This window comes from Globicephala melas, chromosome 15 (assembly GCF_963455315.2).
Source record: "Globicephala melas chromosome 15, mGloMel1.2, whole genome shotgun sequence".
Classification (NCBI taxonomy): Eukaryota; Metazoa; Chordata; class Mammalia; order Artiodactyla; family Delphinidae; genus Globicephala; species Globicephala melas.
The window spans coordinates 5,250,942-5,270,347 of record NC_083328.1 but is presented as its reverse complement, the minus strand read 5'-3'; the positions used below and the strand labels follow the sequence as shown (position 1 = coordinate 5,270,347).

The 19,406-nt window shown below is 47.4% G+C and overlaps 1 protein-coding gene across 6 annotated transcripts in view; it reads left to right on the top strand.

Moving 5' to 3' along the window:
• The window catches only part of BAIAP2L1 (BAR/IMD domain containing adaptor protein 2 like 1), a 107,315-nt gene that overhangs the window by 74,038 nt on the left and 13,871 nt on the right, over nt 1-19,406 (top strand). For all 6 annotated transcript variants that reach the window (XM_060285533.1, XM_060285532.1, XM_060285530.1 and 3 more), the window contains 9 exons: nt 2,503-2,564; nt 2,669-2,740; nt 3,996-4,133; nt 4,800-4,952; nt 7,641-7,808; nt 10,233-10,380; nt 12,111-12,318; nt 12,969-13,046; nt 14,724-14,904. In XM_060285533.1, the coding sequence (XP_060141516.1) occupies nt 2,503-2,564; nt 2,669-2,740; nt 3,996-4,133; nt 4,800-4,952; nt 7,641-7,808; nt 10,233-10,380; nt 12,111-12,318; nt 12,969-13,046; nt 14,724-14,904 (1,208 nt within the window). The remainder of the gene's footprint in view (nt 1-2,502; nt 2,565-2,668; nt 2,741-3,995; nt 4,134-4,799; nt 4,953-7,640; nt 7,809-10,232; nt 10,381-12,110; nt 12,319-12,968; nt 13,047-14,723; nt 14,905-19,406) is intronic.

Here is a 19,406-nt window from a genome sequence, read left to right as displayed (position 1 = left end):
TTGGCATTTAAATTCCACGAACTGTGAGGGACAGGAATAACAGGGGGGAAGGTCAGGTGTTCCGTCTCTGCCCGCAGAGTGAATGGGCTGTTTCACTGGGCCTTTTCACTGGGCGCCTGCGGGGCGGGGAGAGACTGTGGACGGGAGGGGGAGAGTGAGGAGGGGGCTCGGGTGGCCGGGGCCCTCAGGCCAGAGCGCCGGCTTTAGCAGCGCTGGCGGCTTTAGCAGCGCTGGCGTTCCCGAGGGCACTGCACAAGCACATACTTTTCACACGCTTCTCAGAGGTCCATGTTATATAAGGTTGTAAAAATTAAGTTCATGACAACATGAAAAAAAAAATGTGAACACTTTGCTACTAGCCTGAATCACTCTGAATGATTTAAGCAAAATTATTTTTAGACCTTTTTCTTTTTTAAGTAGATCTGATTTGCCCAGGATAGAGTGCTTGATTTTCAATTAATTGAAGTGGTTTTTGTTATTGTTGTTTATTTTTCATCTCCAACTCGGAGTTATGGGTTTAAAATAGATGTGAAGGTAACTCAGATTATTTCAATATATGAAATGACATATTAATGTAATTATATTCTTGGTCATATAAAGGCTTCCTTTGTGAAGAACTCTGGTTTGTTTCATGTTGAGCTTTAGGAGAACTGAATTATGGGATAAATGGAGTCAGTGTCACTGAGGGTGTAGAGTGGGTACCTTGATACCCTGGCACGTGGACCATCAGTGCTGGGGACGTGTCTGCCCTCGCTCTCATGCTTATCCAGCAGATGTTCCTAGAATCACATGGTGCTTAGGGACTTACATGTACCTATAACCTATTAACATGGTTATATCCTTCCAGGAGATTCTCTGTCCCCACCACCCACGATGGTTATTTTAAGCAACACTGCTCATGGTGGGCTTCAGGCCGAGGAGTTGTTTTATCTGGGACCCCATGGGAGGGAGTGACATTTTACATGTAGATTTGGAAAGATCCCTGGCACCTGTGAGGGAGGAGATCCAAAAGAGAACAAGCTGGGAGCCATGAGAAATAAGAGCTTGAAGGAGGAGGGCGCCTCCTAAGAGGTCCAACTGGCAGGTGTAAACATGTGGGGCAGAGGGCCTGGGGAGACCCCTGCCCACCTCTCCTAGGACAGGTCATCGAGTGAACATTGACTTCACGTCATCCCCACGTGCCTTCTCTCCTGGGTAGGGGAGGGCTGGCACATTTGTTGCCCAAGGAAGCAGGATGAGTAAGAGGCATGGTTCCATGCCGGAGGTGCCCAAGTGGTGGCACGAGGGAATGAGTCTGTCATTGGGCGTAGGCGGGGTGTTGACCCCTCATGACTGGCTGGCTGGCAGCCAAGAGCTGGTATTAGAGACAATGAGGGCGGGGTGGGATTCACTCGTAGGCCTGCTGAATACGGGGCGACTAGTGGGACATCCAGGTGGACATGTTCAGGACGGGCAGAATTTCTGAGTTAGAAGATGGGGGAGAGCCTGGGCTGCCCCCTTAGAGTCAGATGTCTTCAGGTGTTTCCAGAACTGGGCCTACTAAAGTCATTTGCATAGAGGTGCTCGCTGAAGCCAGAGTCTAATCAGTAATCTTTTCCTCTTCCCCCGTGTCTACCATACTCGTCCTTTTCATTCTCCCTCATCCACAGCCTTTCAGTTTGCCCAAAGAACTCCTTTTTATCTGCCCACCGAACCATAGGATGGTCCGCTCGGCATGTTTTGTGGTTTGGGATGATTTGGTGGTGGTTCCAAATAACTCTTTCGCTCCCAGTTTTTGGGTATCAGACCCATTTGGTTCCTGTAGAGAAGTTGGCGGGGGGCTCTTATTCACCTTAGAAGCGGGAGGCAGCGCCCTGACGCGAGCCGCAGGACATGTGCTTTGCAAATCAAGTGGTCATCTCGCTGCTTTTTTGGAGCAACATTCCTTTGTCCCAGAACATTCTCTTCTGTGCAGTCATTTCAGAGAACGGTGTAGCCCCAGGAGACGCGAGGCAGAACACTGTCCCTGCTGCAGTTTCCCGTGGTGTTGAGATTTTCCAGAATGATACGAGAACTAATGTGAGGAAGAGAAAATATCCTCTGTCTTTTATGCCTGACAGATAATCAGATTACCCAGGATTAGATGAAAATAAGTCATTTGTTCCTATAGTTAGTACTATAATGACCAAAATAATCTCTTGTAAGAGAGTTTAACAATTAAACCAGATAAATAGGATTCAGCTTAGGGAATGAGTAAATGGCCAGAGAACAACGTGAGTTTAAAGACAAAGTTGGCGAGCTTTTGATGAACGATGTTGTGGAGTAAGTTTGCTGTCAGCTGTGTCCATCTGACCCACCCCCGCTGTCAGGACGCAGCCGGTGTTCCCAGTGCCACGGGGCTGGTGCGCACCTGCTCTGGGAGCAGCCAGGGACTGGGCTTCATCCACCACTTTACTTCCCTTCATATCTTTACAAAAACCACGCAGTGGCTTTTTGCCCTTACGTACCTGGTTTTGTCCACAGGCCACGTTCTCATAGAGATTTCGAGTATCCACAAGAAGCTCAACGAGAGGCTTGATGAAAATGTATGTGAACTGTTTTTATATTTACCAAATATACTTATTTTTAAATTTTATTTCACTTCAAGTCTCAAACCTGGTCTGAATTTTTCATTTCCTTGTGTTAACAGTTCAGAAAATTCCATAAGGAGATTATCCATGAGCTGGAGAAGAAGACAGAGCTTGATGTAAAATATATGAACGTGAGTACCTAGTTCTGCTCCACCTCCCGTAGGTGGAGGTGGCCCGGGGCCGGGGGCCCAGCTCTCGCGAAGGCTGCACTTGCCTGATGGCTGAGCTCGAGGACAACTTCCCCCACTGCTGACTCGGCAGCAGCAGGTATGATGGAGCTGGCCGTCGAGTGTGTACACAGCCGCATAACACCGACAAGGTCCCTTTGGGCTGAGTGGGCCAAGTGCTAACACTTGGGATCTTTACTAAAAAGCATAGCAGGAAATCCTGCAGGGAATCATACACTTCTGGAAAACATTGTTTTCAAAGAACATGCATATGTGGATGACACCTGCATCTGTGTTAGTGCAGCTGTTGCTTTCACAAACCGACACTTGTGGACGTGAGCCGTGTGGCAGGACGCCGTCTGGAGCTCCCTGGGGCCCCGGTCCCATCGTGGTGTCTCTCCCCTGTTGCCCTACGGCAGTGTCGATTCCAGCAGTTTGCTCCTTCCGCCTCGCCTTTCTGCTGCACAGTAGCTGCTTCCTTGGCCGCCCGAAGCTCCCCTTCTTCACAAGCCCCGCATGGCAGTAAGCGGTGGGGGTCACCCTGAAGTCGTCCTGCTGCCCTGCGTGCACGTGCTCTGTGGCCCGGAGGATGTAATACCAAGCCCTTTACGTGCATTGTCTGATTTTTATCCCCACAGAAACTCTGTAACATAGGTACTCTTACTATATCCCCACTGTACAGATTAGAGGGTAAGCATGGATTTCAGAAAAATTAAGTAATTGCTGAGATCACACAGGAAATGAGGGATGAAGCCAGAATTCTAACCCAGGTCTGTGAGGCTCCAGAACACTGTTTCACAGCCCTCAGAATCACCGGAAGTGATGGCTCTTGTTCATTCTGTTTCTTGAAATCGTTAAGTCATAAAACAGTCAGGAGTGTGTGAGTTGATATTGTTCATTTATTCACCAAAGCACTTACAGGCCACCCAGTGTCCAAAGACCTTGGAGAAAAAAGGAATAAAAGAAAGAAACGACATTGTTTTCCTCCGAGAAGCTGCCCTTCTGGTCAGGGGCTCATCATATAAACGGGGAACTTTAGGACAGGACATTGAAGTCGAAGGAGCGGAGTGGGGTGGTGTGAAGTGGGGATACCTGCAGCCAGGCAGGGCAGCGCGAAGCGTGGGCCTTTTGCCACCACGCCCAGTGGAAACGCAGCAAGAGTAACCGCCTGACACTGCCTGGTGCTGCAGTAAAAATAAGTGCAACGTTTAACTTACAGGCGACTCTCAAAAGATACCAAGCAGAACACAGGAATAAATTAGATTCTTTGGAGAAATCTCAAGCTGAATTGAAGAAGATCAGAAGGAAAAGTCAAGGAGGACGAAATGCACTCAAATATGAACACAAGGAGATGGAGGTGAACTTTTCAGCACCATTTTACTTTATTTTGGGGTTGATGATTTGTACAGTTAACGGGGAAGCGTGCTCACCTCAGTCAGTCTATACTTCATCCGTCACTGTTCTGCTGTTGAAAGTTAAAAATAAGCATTTCGACTTGGTAGGAGCTGAAGGCCGCAGAGTTGCCCGGAGTTAAGTTAATAATTAGTCAAGAGCATTGGCATTTTCTCCCAACTCAGGGAGGGTCAGGGACTCCCCAGTATAAGCATTACTATCTCCATTTTACAGATGGGGAAAGTGAGGGTTAGGTTAAGTCACATGGTTGGCACTTGGAACTGGGATTTGAACTTGAACTTTCTGGTTCTGAACTTTTTGGTCCCACGATTTTCCAGTAAAACATCATCATATCCCTGGATTACAAAGTAATATTTTGTGCAAATTACCCAGTGGAATGTAAGGCCTTTGGCAACTTCTCTCCAAGCATGAGTCAGGGATCTTAATGAGAATTTGCCATCTGCTCAGATCAGGTTACAAGTACGTCGTTTTGTCTAATGTTTATCTGCATTTAGCACTTACTCCATTATCAAAATAAACCAAGCATAAAGATGGGAGAAGATAAGTGTCAGGCTGTGTAGCTATTTGATTCCTCATGTCATACTTGTATAATTGCTATTTATTTTCCTAGTATGTAGAAACCATCACTTCTCGCCAGAATGAAATCCAGAAATTTATTGCAGATGGTTGCAAAGAAGCTCTACTTGAAGAGAAAAGGCGCTTCTGCTTCCTGGTTGACAAACACTGCAGCTTCGCAAATCACATTCATCAGTATCACTTACAGGTGGGTGTGGTGGCAAATTGCGTTGTGAGGACTAATTTTATTCATATTTAAATGCCCTTGAAATGCTTCACCTTCCATACGTGCCCAAATATAAAGCGAAAGGCTTATTTTGCCAGGGAGAAGATTCCAAGGAAATAAATTTTTTATAATAGTTATTTATTTATTTATCTGGCTGCATTGAGTCTTAGTTGCGGCACACGGGATATCTTAGCTGTGGCATGCGGGATCTTTCATCGCAGTGCGCGGGCTCTAGAACGCGTGGGTTTAGTTGTCCCATGGTATGTGGGATTTTAGTTCCCTGACCAGAGATTGAACCCACGTCCCCTGCATTGGAAGGTGGATTCCTAATCACTGGACCACCAGGGAAGTTCCCCAAGGAAATAATTTTTGACCAACTTGAATGTGTAAACTTTTAGAAATGTAGATGAAATGGTCAAATGCTTGTTTATAATGTTTAATTTAGTAACACATTCATACTTATTGAATAACTGAGAAATGGCACTTTTTTCCTTTTCTCACCCATGAGTCAGCTTTTCTCAGACTCTTTCTGATGCATCTTCAACATCAGCGTCTTCCCCAGAACCACGGGGTGAGTCCCAGCAGGCCCCAGGTCCAGCCCACCTGGGTGGCCTGAGATGCTCACCTTGGAGGTCCATGTAGATGGTGTTGCTGGAAATTCTATCCCAGGCCACAGACCCCATTCACAGCCTCAGGACAGCTGGTCGGGGCTCCTTTATCACTCCTCCTCAGGTTGTGTGTCTGTTCAAGGTCGCATCAGCTGCGTGACTGGATTTATCCCTCTCCTTCAGCGCATGCAGTTGTGAGGTTATATTTCCAGGAATCATTACAAACTGTGTGTTAAATTTCCTTTCCTCTCTTTTTTTTGTTTTTTAAATTATGAATTCTATTGGGCTTATGTAAGCATCCAGAACTAGCATTGACTGAAGTCAAATATTCATTGTTATTCATAATAAAGTAATTTAGAGAGCACTCCGTGATATGAGAAGCTTTGTAAGAGCTTGAATATAGTGCAACTTCCTCTTTTCAGGGGGAAAGAAAACTTGGACTTGTATGTATGCATATATCACAGGTTACATATTCCATAAAGTTTTTGCAACTTTAAGGAATATTCAGCTACCAAATCTAAATACCTAAGGTCTCAGGTTGTTACAGGAAAGAAAAATATGCTGCATTAGATGATCGCTTTTGTCACCAGTGCATACGTACTAATGTTTCCATGGTGACACTGTCCTATTGGGGCAGGGTCGTGGGCCGGAGGGGCACAGAAGCAACCTTGAAGCTCTCTGTGGTGACACCACCCCCCCAGCAATGGGGTCCTTGCTGTGTCGTGAGGCAACATGGCCTATTTCCAGAGAGCTCTAGTTGTTGACAGTCTTTCTTACACTTAACCTTGAGTCCCTATTACGTTTTTTAGTGTGACGCAAGCCAGATCTCCTCCTTTCCCTAGCAGAAGTCTCTTCAAGTCTCTGAAACCGTTTTTGTGCCTTCCCTGATCCCAGTCCTGGATGAAGCAGGCTTAGTAGTTGGTCCGCGCTGTGTCTGCGTCACAGGCAGGGGACAGGGTGGTGTGAGGGGCGGGGCTTAGGATTTACACCAACTCCCCCAGCCCACTTCTGATGGACACAGAGCCTAGATGAAAAACAGTGTGGTTGTTATGAAAATAGTTTCAAAAAAGATCCCCTGCTTCCCTTTTCCAACTAGATTGCCGCCCTGGAAAAAGGGGTTCTCGGAAAGGCTCCGGGGAGTCTGGGAGTCTAGTTGAAGGAAGAGCCAGGCTGTGGGAACCAGGACAGATGCCTCTGCCTCTGGGGCTAAGGGGTCTCGTCGCTGTCCTTCTGCATGTCTCTGTTCTGCAATCCAGCTTTTCTGCAAAGCCCATGGTCTGCCTGCCCCAGAGCCCCAGCCGGCCTGTGGGCGGGGCTTCCCCTCAACACTGCCCCCAACTCTGGAGACCCACCACGCTCTGCTTCTAGTCACTCTGTCCCCGTAGAGGAACTTCTCAGGGCAGGTCTGATTCACTCCTCTAACACGCCAGTCCGGTTTCCCTGAGGTCCCAGTAGTTGAAACCCTCAGGGTCCTGGATCTACCACGGAAGGCTGTGTTAACCAGTTACTTAGCCTCTCAAAGTTCTCAGTTTCCTCATCTGTGAAATGGGGATGAGAATGGTACCTACTTTAGGATTGTGGGGCAGATGCAGTGAATTAACAAGGATGAAGTACTTAGGACAGTGTTTAGTGCACACGAACGTACACACACAAACAGAGTCCACTCTTGGTCCTGTCGCTCGGTCAAAGGTGCTTCTTGTGGGAGGAAGACAGCGGGGATTGGCAGTTCTGGGACCGCGGGGAAACATGGGGATTAAGACGGATTGATCCGCCTTCCCTTTTAGTTTTTGAACTTCTTCTGAATCATGTACGATCCTTGTATTAGTCTTGAACTCTCTATTCACCCTGAGGGAGATGTAAATTCCTGTAGAACAGGAGCCTACATCCTCAGCAAATAAGACACAGCAGATCCCCGTAGGTGCTTACGCTCCTCACTGAATTGAACTCATAGCTCCCACACTTCCAGTGGTAAGCCAGGAATACATTAGTAGTAGTTGTAATTTGTGTCAGTCCTTCCAACAGTACACGTTTCTCTTTGGTTTTGTTTCTTTTGAATTTATAGTCTGCAGAATTGATCAATTCCAAACTGCCTAAGTGGCAAGAAACGTGTGGTGATGCCACCAAAGTACCAGAGAAAATCATGAATATGATCGAAGAAATTAAGACCCCAATCTCCACCCCAATGTCTGGAACGCCTCTGCCTTCACCCATGATCGAGAGGAGAAGCATGGTAAGAGATGGTTGTCTCCTCAAGATTTTGGTTGTGTGTTTGCTAAATAAGATTTCAGCCATATTTGCACGACAGACCAAGGCCTTCTTTGTTAGTGGAAATCACAGGTTCTCCTGTACTACTTCTAGGGCCTGCCTTTCCTTTTATCCCCTTACCTTCAGATTTGAAACTAGATGTGAAAATGTTTCACACTGTGTTAGCACTGTAATCTTTGTTTTGGAGATTTTTTTACTGATTCTGTTTTTAATTGTAATGATTCCAAACTTTATAAGTTTATTCCCATTGAAGGAAGCGTAAAGTGTCTTAGAACACAGATTAGCAAAACTCTGGTGCCATTCATCACTACATAAGGCACCTGAGGAAAAAAATAATCACCCCAGTATTCCAGGTAATGAATTCAAGCATCGTAGTTCACTGTTCTTTGAATATGGGCTCTATTATTTTTTCACAAACACGTGAGGAGATTCAAATCCAGCAGGTAGTTTGAACACATGTGTCAGTCCACCCTCCCTGTCCATATAAAGCCCTCTGAAATGACAGCAAAGATATTAATGACCAGCCATCAACCTGCCTAATAGATCCATAACCGCATGGGAAAATAAAGAGCAGGTGCTGTCAATGGACCAGAAACACTGAAGGAGTCTCCAGAGCGAGAAAGGCAAGGTCAGCGTGTGGAGAATGAAAATAGAAGGACATGTCAGCCCCAGGGAAGATGTGCAGGGCAAGGTTCCTGCAGAGTATGGAGCCGTCAGTTCAGAGCCAGTGGATCCAAGAAGCGGGGAAGAAGCTGGGGTGTCCTGAGTGTTATCGGCTGGGGAGCTGGTTCAGACTGTCCAGGCTGCTTAGTCCCTCCGCTTGTCCCACCTGTGCTAAATCACAGGCAGCCCGGGCTTTCGTCTGTGAACTGAAACAGCATGTGTGGACCGAAGGGTGGGGCCCACTCCTGGGGGTGTGTCTTGCCTCTTCCCCACGTCGCATGCGATCAGGAGCACAGGGAAAACACAGACTGTCGTGTACAGTAAAAAGAATGGGGACTGCCACCCAGTACAAAGATGGACAGACAACCAGCGGTCACTGAACAGGTGGGGGAAACCAGTGTCATAAAAAGACGCACCAAAGTAAAAACTGGAATGGCGAGTAAAGGGGGCAACAGAGCCAACAGGGCAGAGGAGAAAAGAGATGAAAGACTATTACAACCACAGAGAAGAGTCAGCTGTCTTGGAAATTTAAAAGGATTATTATTTCTAGTTAAAATGGTATGTCTGAGATCCGCTTCAAAATAATCCAGTTGTGGAGGAAGATGGATGGGGCATACAGGAAACGAGAATGTCCGTGGATTGGTAATTGTCGAAGCTAGGTGTTGGGTACATGGAGATTTATTGTGCTGTTTTCTCTACTTTTGTACCTGTTCCAAATTTTTCTAAAATTAAAGTTTTTCATTTCCCCCTCGTCCCCTCCAAAAACACCCCAAAACAAGAGCTGGGCTCCTTAGCAGAATGAATCAGCTTGGGAAATTAAGCCAAAGAACTCTTCCAAAATACAGTGCAAAAACAGGATTTAAAAAAAAAAAAAAAGAGGTTATCAATGTTAGCTGGGTTGAAACGTGGGTGGTACGTCCAGCTGCCGCCTGGGGCCTCACCGCCCGCATGTCTAGTGGGGATCTTCCCGCTCAGCGTGTCCAAAACCACATACCTGAGGCTCTCTCACTCTAACCCTGCTTCTCCTCAGTCTTTCCCATCCAGTAAATGGCGACTCCATCCTTCCAGCAGCGCGGACACCGGACATCGACCCTCTCCCTCTCTTAGGCCACGGCTAGCCCGTGGGTACACACTGTTGTTTCCCACCACTTCTACCCCCACCCTGCTCTAACCGAGGTCCAGCAGAGATGACCACGGTAGCCTGGCCTTTAACACAGCAGGCAGGGTGATCCTGGCTGAATGGAAAAGACCAGAACCTCAACAGACGGCAGAATGCTAGCGATAAAGAGAGGATTCTGAAAACTTTCAGGGAGGGCAAAAATAGATTACTCACAAAGAAAAGAGAATCCCACTGATACTGGAAAACAAGATGTTAGAAAGTAATGGAGTAATGCACTCAAAATTCTGTGGAAAAATAATTTTAAATGTAGATGACTTTAGCCAAGCAGCACTTAAAAGGGAGCCTAAAAATCCATATAGACAGGAAGGAGATGAGTGCTTCTCAAGGGGTGGGGAAAATGGGGAGTAACTGCTTTAAAAAAAAAAAAAAGACAAAAATGGAAAAAAGGACATGGTGTTCTTGAAATAATTCAAAAAGGGGCATTGCCCTACAAAAAATTTGGGGGAAAAATGGAATTTAAAGCATGTGATGCAAAACAGTCCGGGGATCTGTCTAATGCCATTGCTGTGTCACACTAATGTTAAACTAATAACGAATTTTTCACAGGTTGGGCGAGATTATGACACCCTTTCTAAATATTCACCAAAGATCCCCTCGGCTCCTTCAGCCAGAGCGTTAACCAGCCCTTTGATTGATATGTTTAATAACCCAGCCACAGTCGCACAGAATTCAGAAAGAAAAAATAATTCAACAGGTAAGATACTTAGTTGGATTTCTTTTAAAGTACCTTTAAAAGTTTTTAAATATTTAGGATAAGTGTGCCTTGAGATAGAGGTAAATACACACGTATGGTGGCACCCCCTCCACACTGGCTTGGAGGAGCTCACACCTTGTGATGGGGTCTAGGTTTATTCTGAAACCATAAGACACGTTGCTTTGACACATGCCAATTCTGTATACAGATTGATGTTTCCATACAGTGAACATCCCTATCGAAAGGTGTTATATTTTAAAAGAAATGGGATATAACTTACAGAGCCTCACGCTGTGTTACGTATTGGTGGCAACTGGACTAAAATTTCTCTTTTTTTCAATGAAACAAACTGTAGAAGGTCACATGACAAAATTAATGGTTATCAGTCTTACCAGTAAGCCTCGTTTAAATTATAATCAGTGTTTTCATCGTCTCTAACAGAGCACTTCGTGGTTTCTGGGGGCTTAGGTTCTAACTGCTTACATTTCTTAACCCGGTTGACTCTATTTCAGTAGACTGGGACCAGTTATTGTTTGCAGGCATTTCAGGTGGCTTTGGTTAGGCTCCATTCTGCCTACACAGAGTCTTTGGCACCCAGGACCTCGAGACTGTCGTGGCGCCAGACCCGTCTCTTTTGGGGGGGACTCACGGGCCCCTTGGGTGTGAAGTCGTGGCAGTCACACAGTGTGTTGCTCGCGAGAGCCCACGGGCTGTCTAGCGCGTGCAGCTCTTGGGGAAGAGATGGAATTTTCAGAATGTCAGCTGGAAAGATGATACTCTGTAGCCATTTGCCTTTGAAGAACTATAAGTTATATATAATATAAAGTTAAAATATACAGTGCTGTGTGCCGCCCAATCATTCAAATGATTCTTTGGTTCTTATTGGTAAAAGCTAAATGAAAATCATTGAATTCAATACAGCCGAGGTAATTAGACTATGCGGCATGTTGAAGAGATAGCAAAGTTTACATTGTACTTATTAAGAATTTGCGAGAATGATGCAGAAAGAGATTTTGCATTGTTTTATAGTAAATAGTGGGCTAGCAAAATTTGAGTGGAAAAAAAATATGGAAAAAAAACTTTCCATTCCAATTTTGGGGTGGCGGCGGGTAGTTCTGGTAGATATCAGCCTGCGTTGAGCTGAGACATGACGGAGTGCAGCGTTAGGCTGTGGAGCCAGGCCGCCCGCATCTGGTTCCATCTGGTTCCAGCTTCTGCCACGGGCACCTAGGGGGAGGGGTCAATACACGTGACTCACCCTCACTACATCCCTGCCACGCGCGCAGGTGAGCAGCCGTGGCAGCAAGAACGTCTACATTTCCAGTTTCTCTTTTTTGTGGCACAGGCCTTGTGATTTGTTCTGGGGGAGCGCGGCAAGGAAAGCAGTGGGCCACTTGGTGGTGGAGAACTTTGCCTCTTTAAGAGCCGTCCTGATTGAATCAGTGCAGATGAAGCTTGGCTACACTACTTTATCCTCTCGGTCTGGAAAAGAGCCTTTAGCCACAGGGATCCTCCTCTGAGAGGCCTCGGGCCATGGCTCTGCTGCTGTCCCTTGCTGTCCCTGTCCATCCAGACATGGGTGGAGGTGTGGAAATATAATCCGATTGGTGTCTCAGTGGAATGAGTGTGCTGGAGAGATGGCGGCGGGTGGTTTCCTGGGCTTGGCTCCTTTGAACTTGCCTGATCATCCTTCCTTGAAAAGCCATCACTGCTCGGTTCATTTCTGACAGGTTCTTCAGATGACCCCAGTTTACAGCGATCGGTTTCTGTTGCCACTGGACTGAACAGGGTAAAAAAGCAGAAAGTGAAAACCATCTTTCCGCACACGGCCGGCGCGAACCAGACCTTACTTAGCTTCGCGCAGGGAGATGTCATCACGCTGCTCATCTCCGAGGAGAAGGACGGCTGGCTGTATGGAGAGCATGAGGACACCAAAGTGTAGGTCTCGGGAGGGGGTCCAGTGGTCCCACGCCGAGAGGGCTGCTGTCTCTCCTCGTAGCAGGTCTTCCTTGTGGGCAGATGAGCATTTTCACCACAGTTAGGTTCATAGTTTAGTGACAGTTACAGTTAACTGCAGTTGTTCTATTCCCAGTCATTCCCCAACTGTTCTCTGTGTGTGTGTGCGTATATAGATGAATTTGATGCGTAAATATATAGGAGTCGCTTCTGAAAGTAGTTTTAAATGTTTTTTTCACGTGACTTCAGATTTCTCAAGATATACTTTGTTAAGATTTAGCATGTGAATGGTTTAAATGCCAGTGTCATCATTTCAACTGGACGTGCATAAGCTTTACAGGAAGTAGGTTAAATCAAGTTTCTGTGTAGATTATTCAGGTATTAAGTAAAACCAATATGGAAACCAAAGACAAAAAGGGAATCCAAATAAGAGTAATTCTGTATATGAGAGACTGCGATGAGAGTGGCCTGGCCGGCCCCTGCGCCGTGACCGAGCCGTTCCGGCCCCTGCGCCGTGACCGAGCTGTTCCGGCCCCTGCGCTGTGACCGAGCGTTCCTGGGTGTGTTTATGCTTTGCTTGTCTGCTGGGAGCATCCCAGCAAGGTCTTTTTCTCCCCACTCTTCACCTGCAGGAGGGGTTGGTTCCCGTCGTCATACACAAAGTTGCTGGAGGAAAACGAGAAGGAGACCGTGAGCGTGCCCGGACCAAGGTAGGACCTGCCTGTGGCTCAGATGGCCCAGGGGCAGAAAACGCACCTCGACCTCGTGTTCTCAGGCGTGTCGGAATTAATCTGGATGTGTAGCAGAGCCCACGGGGAAGCCGCAGATGGTGTGGAGTAGGGGGGGGTTGCGGGGGATTGCTGCTCCGTGATTGCTTCCTTCCTGACTTCTGTTGCCCACGCGCTTCACTGACCATCTGCTGGAAAGAGACGCGCCCCAGAACCCCCCTTTAGCCTCAGAAGCACTCTCCCCACCTCCTACCGCAGCTGAATCCAAGGCCCTTGTGCTCTGTCTTGGTCTTACTCGGCAGCCTTTAACACTGATGAACACTTTATCTGGAATGTTCTCTTGACCTTGCACTCTTTATTTTCCCTCCACCTCACCACCCATCCATCTTCAGTACCCTTTCAGATCTCTCCTCTGCCTTGTGCTTAGACATAGGTGTCCTCGAGATCTGCCCTCAGTCCCTTTTTCCTTTTCGGTGCTTCCTGGGCCACCGTGTCTGCCCCCTAAGCTTGAATTACATCAATGGGCTTCACTCAGCACCTCTGTGCCAACACCGCCCCCTCACGTCTGTATCCCATCCAGATAATGATCATTATCACCATCACTTAGGAACTGTCCAAAGTGCCTTACACTGACCAGGTCATTGAATCGTCATACAACCTTGTGAGATAGGTCCCTGCTTGAAAATTGAGAAGATGGGGGCACGGAAAGGTGTAATAACTTGCTCAGGCAGCTGGAAGTGGTGGACCCAAGACTAGACTAACCCAGGCAGGTCTCTCCCAGCCAAGAAAGACGTGAATGTTTGTATGTGGTGTGGGTCCTCAGAAACATGTCCAAACTGAACGTGGCATCGTCTTGGCCACAGTGTTTCCCATGTCAGAGCAACCGTCCTGACCCATCCCGCTGTCCCCAGCGGACCGCGGATGCCGCACCTGATGCCCCCCCCAAGTCCTTCCATTATACTTGCTCCGAGCCATCTGTGTGTTTCTGTCCCTTGCAGAATAGCTCAGCTGCCAGTGGCCAAGGACTGAAACTATATATATATATATATATATATATATATATATATATATATATATATGTTGTTGTTTTTTTTTTTTTTTGGCGGTACACGGGTCTCTCACTGCTGTGGCCTCTCCCGTTGCGGAGCACAGGCTCCGGACGCGCAGGCTCAGCGGCCATGGCTCATGGGCCCAGCCGCTCTGTGGCATGTGGGATCTTCCCGGACCGGGGCATGAACCCATGTCCCCCGCATCGGCAGGCGGACTCCCAACCACTGCGCCACCAGGGAAGCCCTAAATATCTTTAGGATGTTGAAATGCTGAGACTCTTTAGTCCGCAGTGCTCGATGCTTTTGCTTAAGGCATTTGCTGTATTTTCTTATTGAACTCCTTGAATTAAGAGCCAGCCCCTAATTGAGCCAGTTTTCCTCTCCTTTTCTTTTGTCATGTCTTTTAAAGGATTTGAGTGTACATTTATAAGTCAGCAGAAACACTGCAGTGTCATATACAGTGTGTGTGTGTGTTGGGGGGGTAATCTCCTCCTCCCTCACCGTATTAGATTATTAATCCACCGCAGTTCTGGCCATAGGAGATTGGGGATGTTTGGGGTGCAGGGGCCAGGTCTCATCTAACTTGTATCCTCTGGTTCTTGTTCGCTAGCTCAGTATCAGTACGGAGCGTGAGCACGATGAACTTATCTGAGAAAAGCAGCGTCGTCATCCCCCCACCGGATTACTTAGAATGTTCGTCCATGGGGGCGGCTGCAGAAAAGAAAGGAGCGGTTTTCCAAAACGCTTCTACCTTTAAAGCACCAGTGTCCAAACCAGAAACCACGTCTCCTGTGAGTAAGGCCCAGTGTACCGCGATCCTGAACAGCAGGCTCTGGTGACGCGGGGTGCTTTTCCCTCCACACAGGAAGGTGCTGACCCCCAGGCGGGGTGGAGACTCCCTCCCAGGGCCTGCAGATTCCCCTGCCACACAGCCTTTCAGCTTCCTTACCTTCAGTCCCCCTTTTGTTTTTAGTTTATCTGTAAATGACAGTTTACACACAGTAGGCCCATCATTTGCCAGACTGTATCAGGTTTTAAGCTCTCCTTGCTTTTGTTCATGGCTGCAGTCCTTTAGACCTGTAGTGACCTTTTTCTGCATTTTCTTCAGTTTTCATATTGTTTTCTGAAGGAAGACTTAAGGTTGAACATAGTGATCTGATCATTACACCTTCAGAAAGGGTGCTATGTAAACCCTGTGTGTACGTTATCTGTAATCCTAAACAAGCGGGTAAGAGGCACAGAGGCTGTGAGTCACTTCGTCTGTTCCTCTGACAACTCTGTCTTCTGGGCCAGGCCCCGGTGTGGGCTCTGGAGACGCAAAGATAAACAAGACCAGCCCCTGGCTCTGCCGGAACTTAGGTTCTAGTGATAAGAAGCAGACGATGAGAAGTTAACACAAATATCAATGCTAGAAGCTACATGGAGGAATGTAGCAAGGTGAGGTGATGAGGGATCGGGTGACCTCTTGGATGGAGGTCAGGGTTTGGGTGTTCTGGGAAGCTGACTCTGAGAGTGAGTGCGGGTGCTGATGAGAGCCGCCCGGGCCCCGTATGGAAGGGAGAGGCTGGCCCGGAGCCTCCACTGCCCCCGCCGAGACCTCTGGGCTGGGACGGCCCTTGGAGCTGCCTGGATTGGGGGCAGCATCTGGGGGCCGGGGTCTTAGCCAGAGCGATTCCTGAGGAGCGCTGCCAGCCGAGGGCCATCTCCCCACAGCCAGAATCAGTCCCAGTCCTGAAGGGGATCTGGGCAGCACATGACAGAGCCTGCAACGGAGCACTTCTCTGGGGGGTGACATCTGAGACCCAGGGGTCAAGGGGAGGAGCTTCCCAGATAGAAGGAGCAGAAAGTTTAAAAGTCCTGAGGGTGGTGGACTCGGCACCCTCGGAGCAGAGGAGGGAGGTGAGGATTCCAGGGTGGCGGAGCCTCCAGAGGGGTTCTCATCTTTTTTTAAATTTTATTTTCAGTGTAGATTATACAGTAGAGAAAGGGGGAAAGGATGGAGGAAAGGGGCTGACTGAGAAGGAAGAAGAGCACACGGGGAGGAGCCGGCTGGCCGGGGCAGGAATGCGGGTCCACTGTGCCGACGGGAAGGCCGAGGGCCGGGGCCAGGGTGCAGCTGGGAGGACAGACTCGAGGGCTGTGTTGGGGGATGTCTGTCAGTGCCGAAGGACGGATCACCAGCGGACGGGGCGGGCAGGGAGGTGCTGAACAAGTTCAAAAGAAGAGAATTGGTGCCAGAGGTGTTTTGCAGAGTGAGAAAGTGAGCGTGCTCCGGAGAGAAGTGGGATACGAGCTGTCGGTGCAGTAAGCCTGGGCCAATGTTTCTGCTCGTTTTCCGTTACCCTTCGTTATCGTGTGCTCCTTCCTGTGGTGCATGCAGAAGCCATGCCTCCCATGGGGTGTGTTGTCACCCCTAGTGGGGGCCTCTGTTCAGCTCTGAGCAGGGCGGGGGCGGGGTCGCTTACAGGAGATGGGAGTGCTCCCAACGATGGGCCCATCGTTGCTACAGTGCGAGCGCAGGTGTCGGGGACCGTGCCGGCCCCCTCACAGGCCGAAGCACGTGTTTTGGTCCAGGAAATGCACTGTTCTGAAATCTCATTCAAAAATGCCTTTGGCTTCTCCTCTTAAATAAGCATACTGTGTGATTGTTTGCAAATCACCCCAACTAACTCCAAAAATTATTTTCAGAAGAAAATGGAGCTTTTCCATTTTGTTAGCAGTAGATGTCAAAACTGGACAAACTGCTTGGGAAGGGCACATGTGAAATGCTATTTTATTAAAGGCCCCAGTATATTTTAAAACAGTATTCAAACTCTTTGGAAATGATCTTAAGGCATTTCTGAAAGCATTAACAATTCCTTTTGCTGGGGAAAAAGAAACTTTGCAATTTGCACGTCACAAAGCTCAGAATCCAGGCACGTGAGGGCCGTTGTTCAGGTGGGACCTGTCCCTCTAGTGCCTTCTCCTGGCTTTGATTTGCAACTTTTTCTTATGGAAAAATTCGAACATAAAAATGGACAGAATAATCTAATGACCTGGTCCCCCAGGTTAGCTTCAACAGTTCATTTATAAATCTTGTTTCATCTCTCCCCCACCCACTCCGAGATCAATTTGAAGCTAACAACCGACAACATATTATTTCATCTGTAAATATATTAAAGATCCTCTTTTTTTCTCTCACATGACCACAATGCCAATTATCATATCTTTTAAAATTGACAATAATTCCTGAATATCATCACCTGGTCACTTCAAATTTCTGATTGTCTCATTAAAAATTTCTTGACAGTACAGTTGTTCGAATCTGGACCCAGGCTAGCTCCCTACATTGTAATTGGTGGTTCAGTCTCGTGATGAGTCTTTCCATATCTAGAGGTCTCCCCTGTCTCTTTTTCCTTGTAATCTCTCTGTAGAAAACCCAGGTTACTGGTCCTGGAGGGTGTCCCCAGTCTGGATTTTTGCTGGTTGCATGCACATGGTGTCCTTTACTGAGTTCCCCTTTGTTCTGTATTTCCCGCCTTGATCAGAGTCTGTTGTTGTTTTGTTAGTTTGCCTGTTTTGTTTCGTAGAGCATTTCATCAGTGGTGGTGGTGGGTATAGGCGTCTGCTTGTTTCCTTCCGTGATGTCAGCAGCCATTGATAATGACCGCCCGGCTCCATGGATGTAGGTTGTACAGGCAGGCCTCAGAGATGTTGCAGGTTTGGTTCCAGACCATCTCGATAACACAAGTCACAGGAACTTTTCCGTCTCCCGGTGCACATAAAAGTTATGTTTACACTATACTGTAGTCTGTTGAGTGTGTAATAGCATTATGTCTCAAAAAGCCTCAATTTAAAAATACTTTATTGATAAAAAATGCTAACCATCATCAGAGCCTTCAGTGAGTCGTAGTAGTGACACCAAAGACCACTGATCACAGATAACTGTGACTATAATAATAATGAAAAGCTTGAAATATTGCAAGAATTACCAAAATGTGATGCAGACATGAAGTGAGCAAATGCCGTTGGAAAAATGATGCCTATAGCCTTGCCACGACCTTCAATTTGTAAGGAAAAAAAAGAGCAGCATCTGTGAAGCACAGTCAAGTGAAATGCAATAAAATGAGGTTTGCCTGTACAGTGCCTTTTAGGGTAGAAGAATCTTGCCCCCAAATCATAGCTAGCACTGGAATTACAAATGAAAACACATTTTAGCTAACAGCACCGATTTTAGAAAATAACATGTTTTAATTTTCAGTATTTTTACCACGTGGATAAAGCTCAATGAAGAAAGCATTGGTGTACTTCTTACCACACTGGATGGATAGATTGAAAAATCCTGGTTTTAGATATCAATATAGTCAGTAATGATATTCATTATTAAGCATTTGGCAGTTTAAATGAGCTCTAACTTTATTTTTAAACCTCTCTGTTGGCTGGATCATAATAGACTGTCAGTATCGGGAGGCTGTCTTGAAAAGCATGGAGACCAGCTAGGCAGCAGCACCGCACGCAGTGCCCACCTTTTTATCCCTTCCCACTTGCTGGGCAGCAGAGCTTCAAGCACACTGCTTTCTCCCCAGGCCCTGGGTGGCCTGGCTGCCCTGGGGCCGCCTCCTCTGTGGCAGGCCCTCGTGGAAGCTGCTGCCCTGCCCCCCGGATCAGGTGCAGGGGTCCTCAGCTCACACCCTGGGGATCCTGGTCTGCGAGGTCCCAGGGCTGCCTCCAGGCAGAGCTCCACACCTGAAGCCCCTCCCCACCGAACCGGTAACTTAAGGTCTCCCGACAAAGCCCAAAACCCGATGGCTTCACTGGTGAATTCTATCAAACGTCTAAAGAACTAATACCAATCCTACTCAGACTTTCCTTAAAAGTGGAGAGGAGAGAATTCCTAACTCATTCTGTGAGGCCAGCATTGCCCTGACACTCCGGTCAGGCCCCCTATTTTTTTTTTTTTTAACATCTTTATTGGAGTATAATTGCTTTACAATGTTGTGTTAGTTGCTGCTGTATACAAAATGAATCAGCTATACGTACACATATATCCCCATATCCCCTCCCTCTTGCATCTCCCTCCCGCCCTCCCTATCCCACCCTTCTAGGTGGTCACAAAGCACCGAGCTGATCTCCCTGTGCTATGCGGCTGCTTCCCACTAGCTATCTGTTTTACATTTGGTAGTGTATATATGTCCATGCCACTCTCTCACTTCATCCCAGCTTACCCTTCCCCCTCCCCGTGTCCTCAAATGCATTCTCTGTGTCTGAGTCTTTATTCCTGTCCTGCCACTAGGTTCTTCAGAACCTTTTTTTT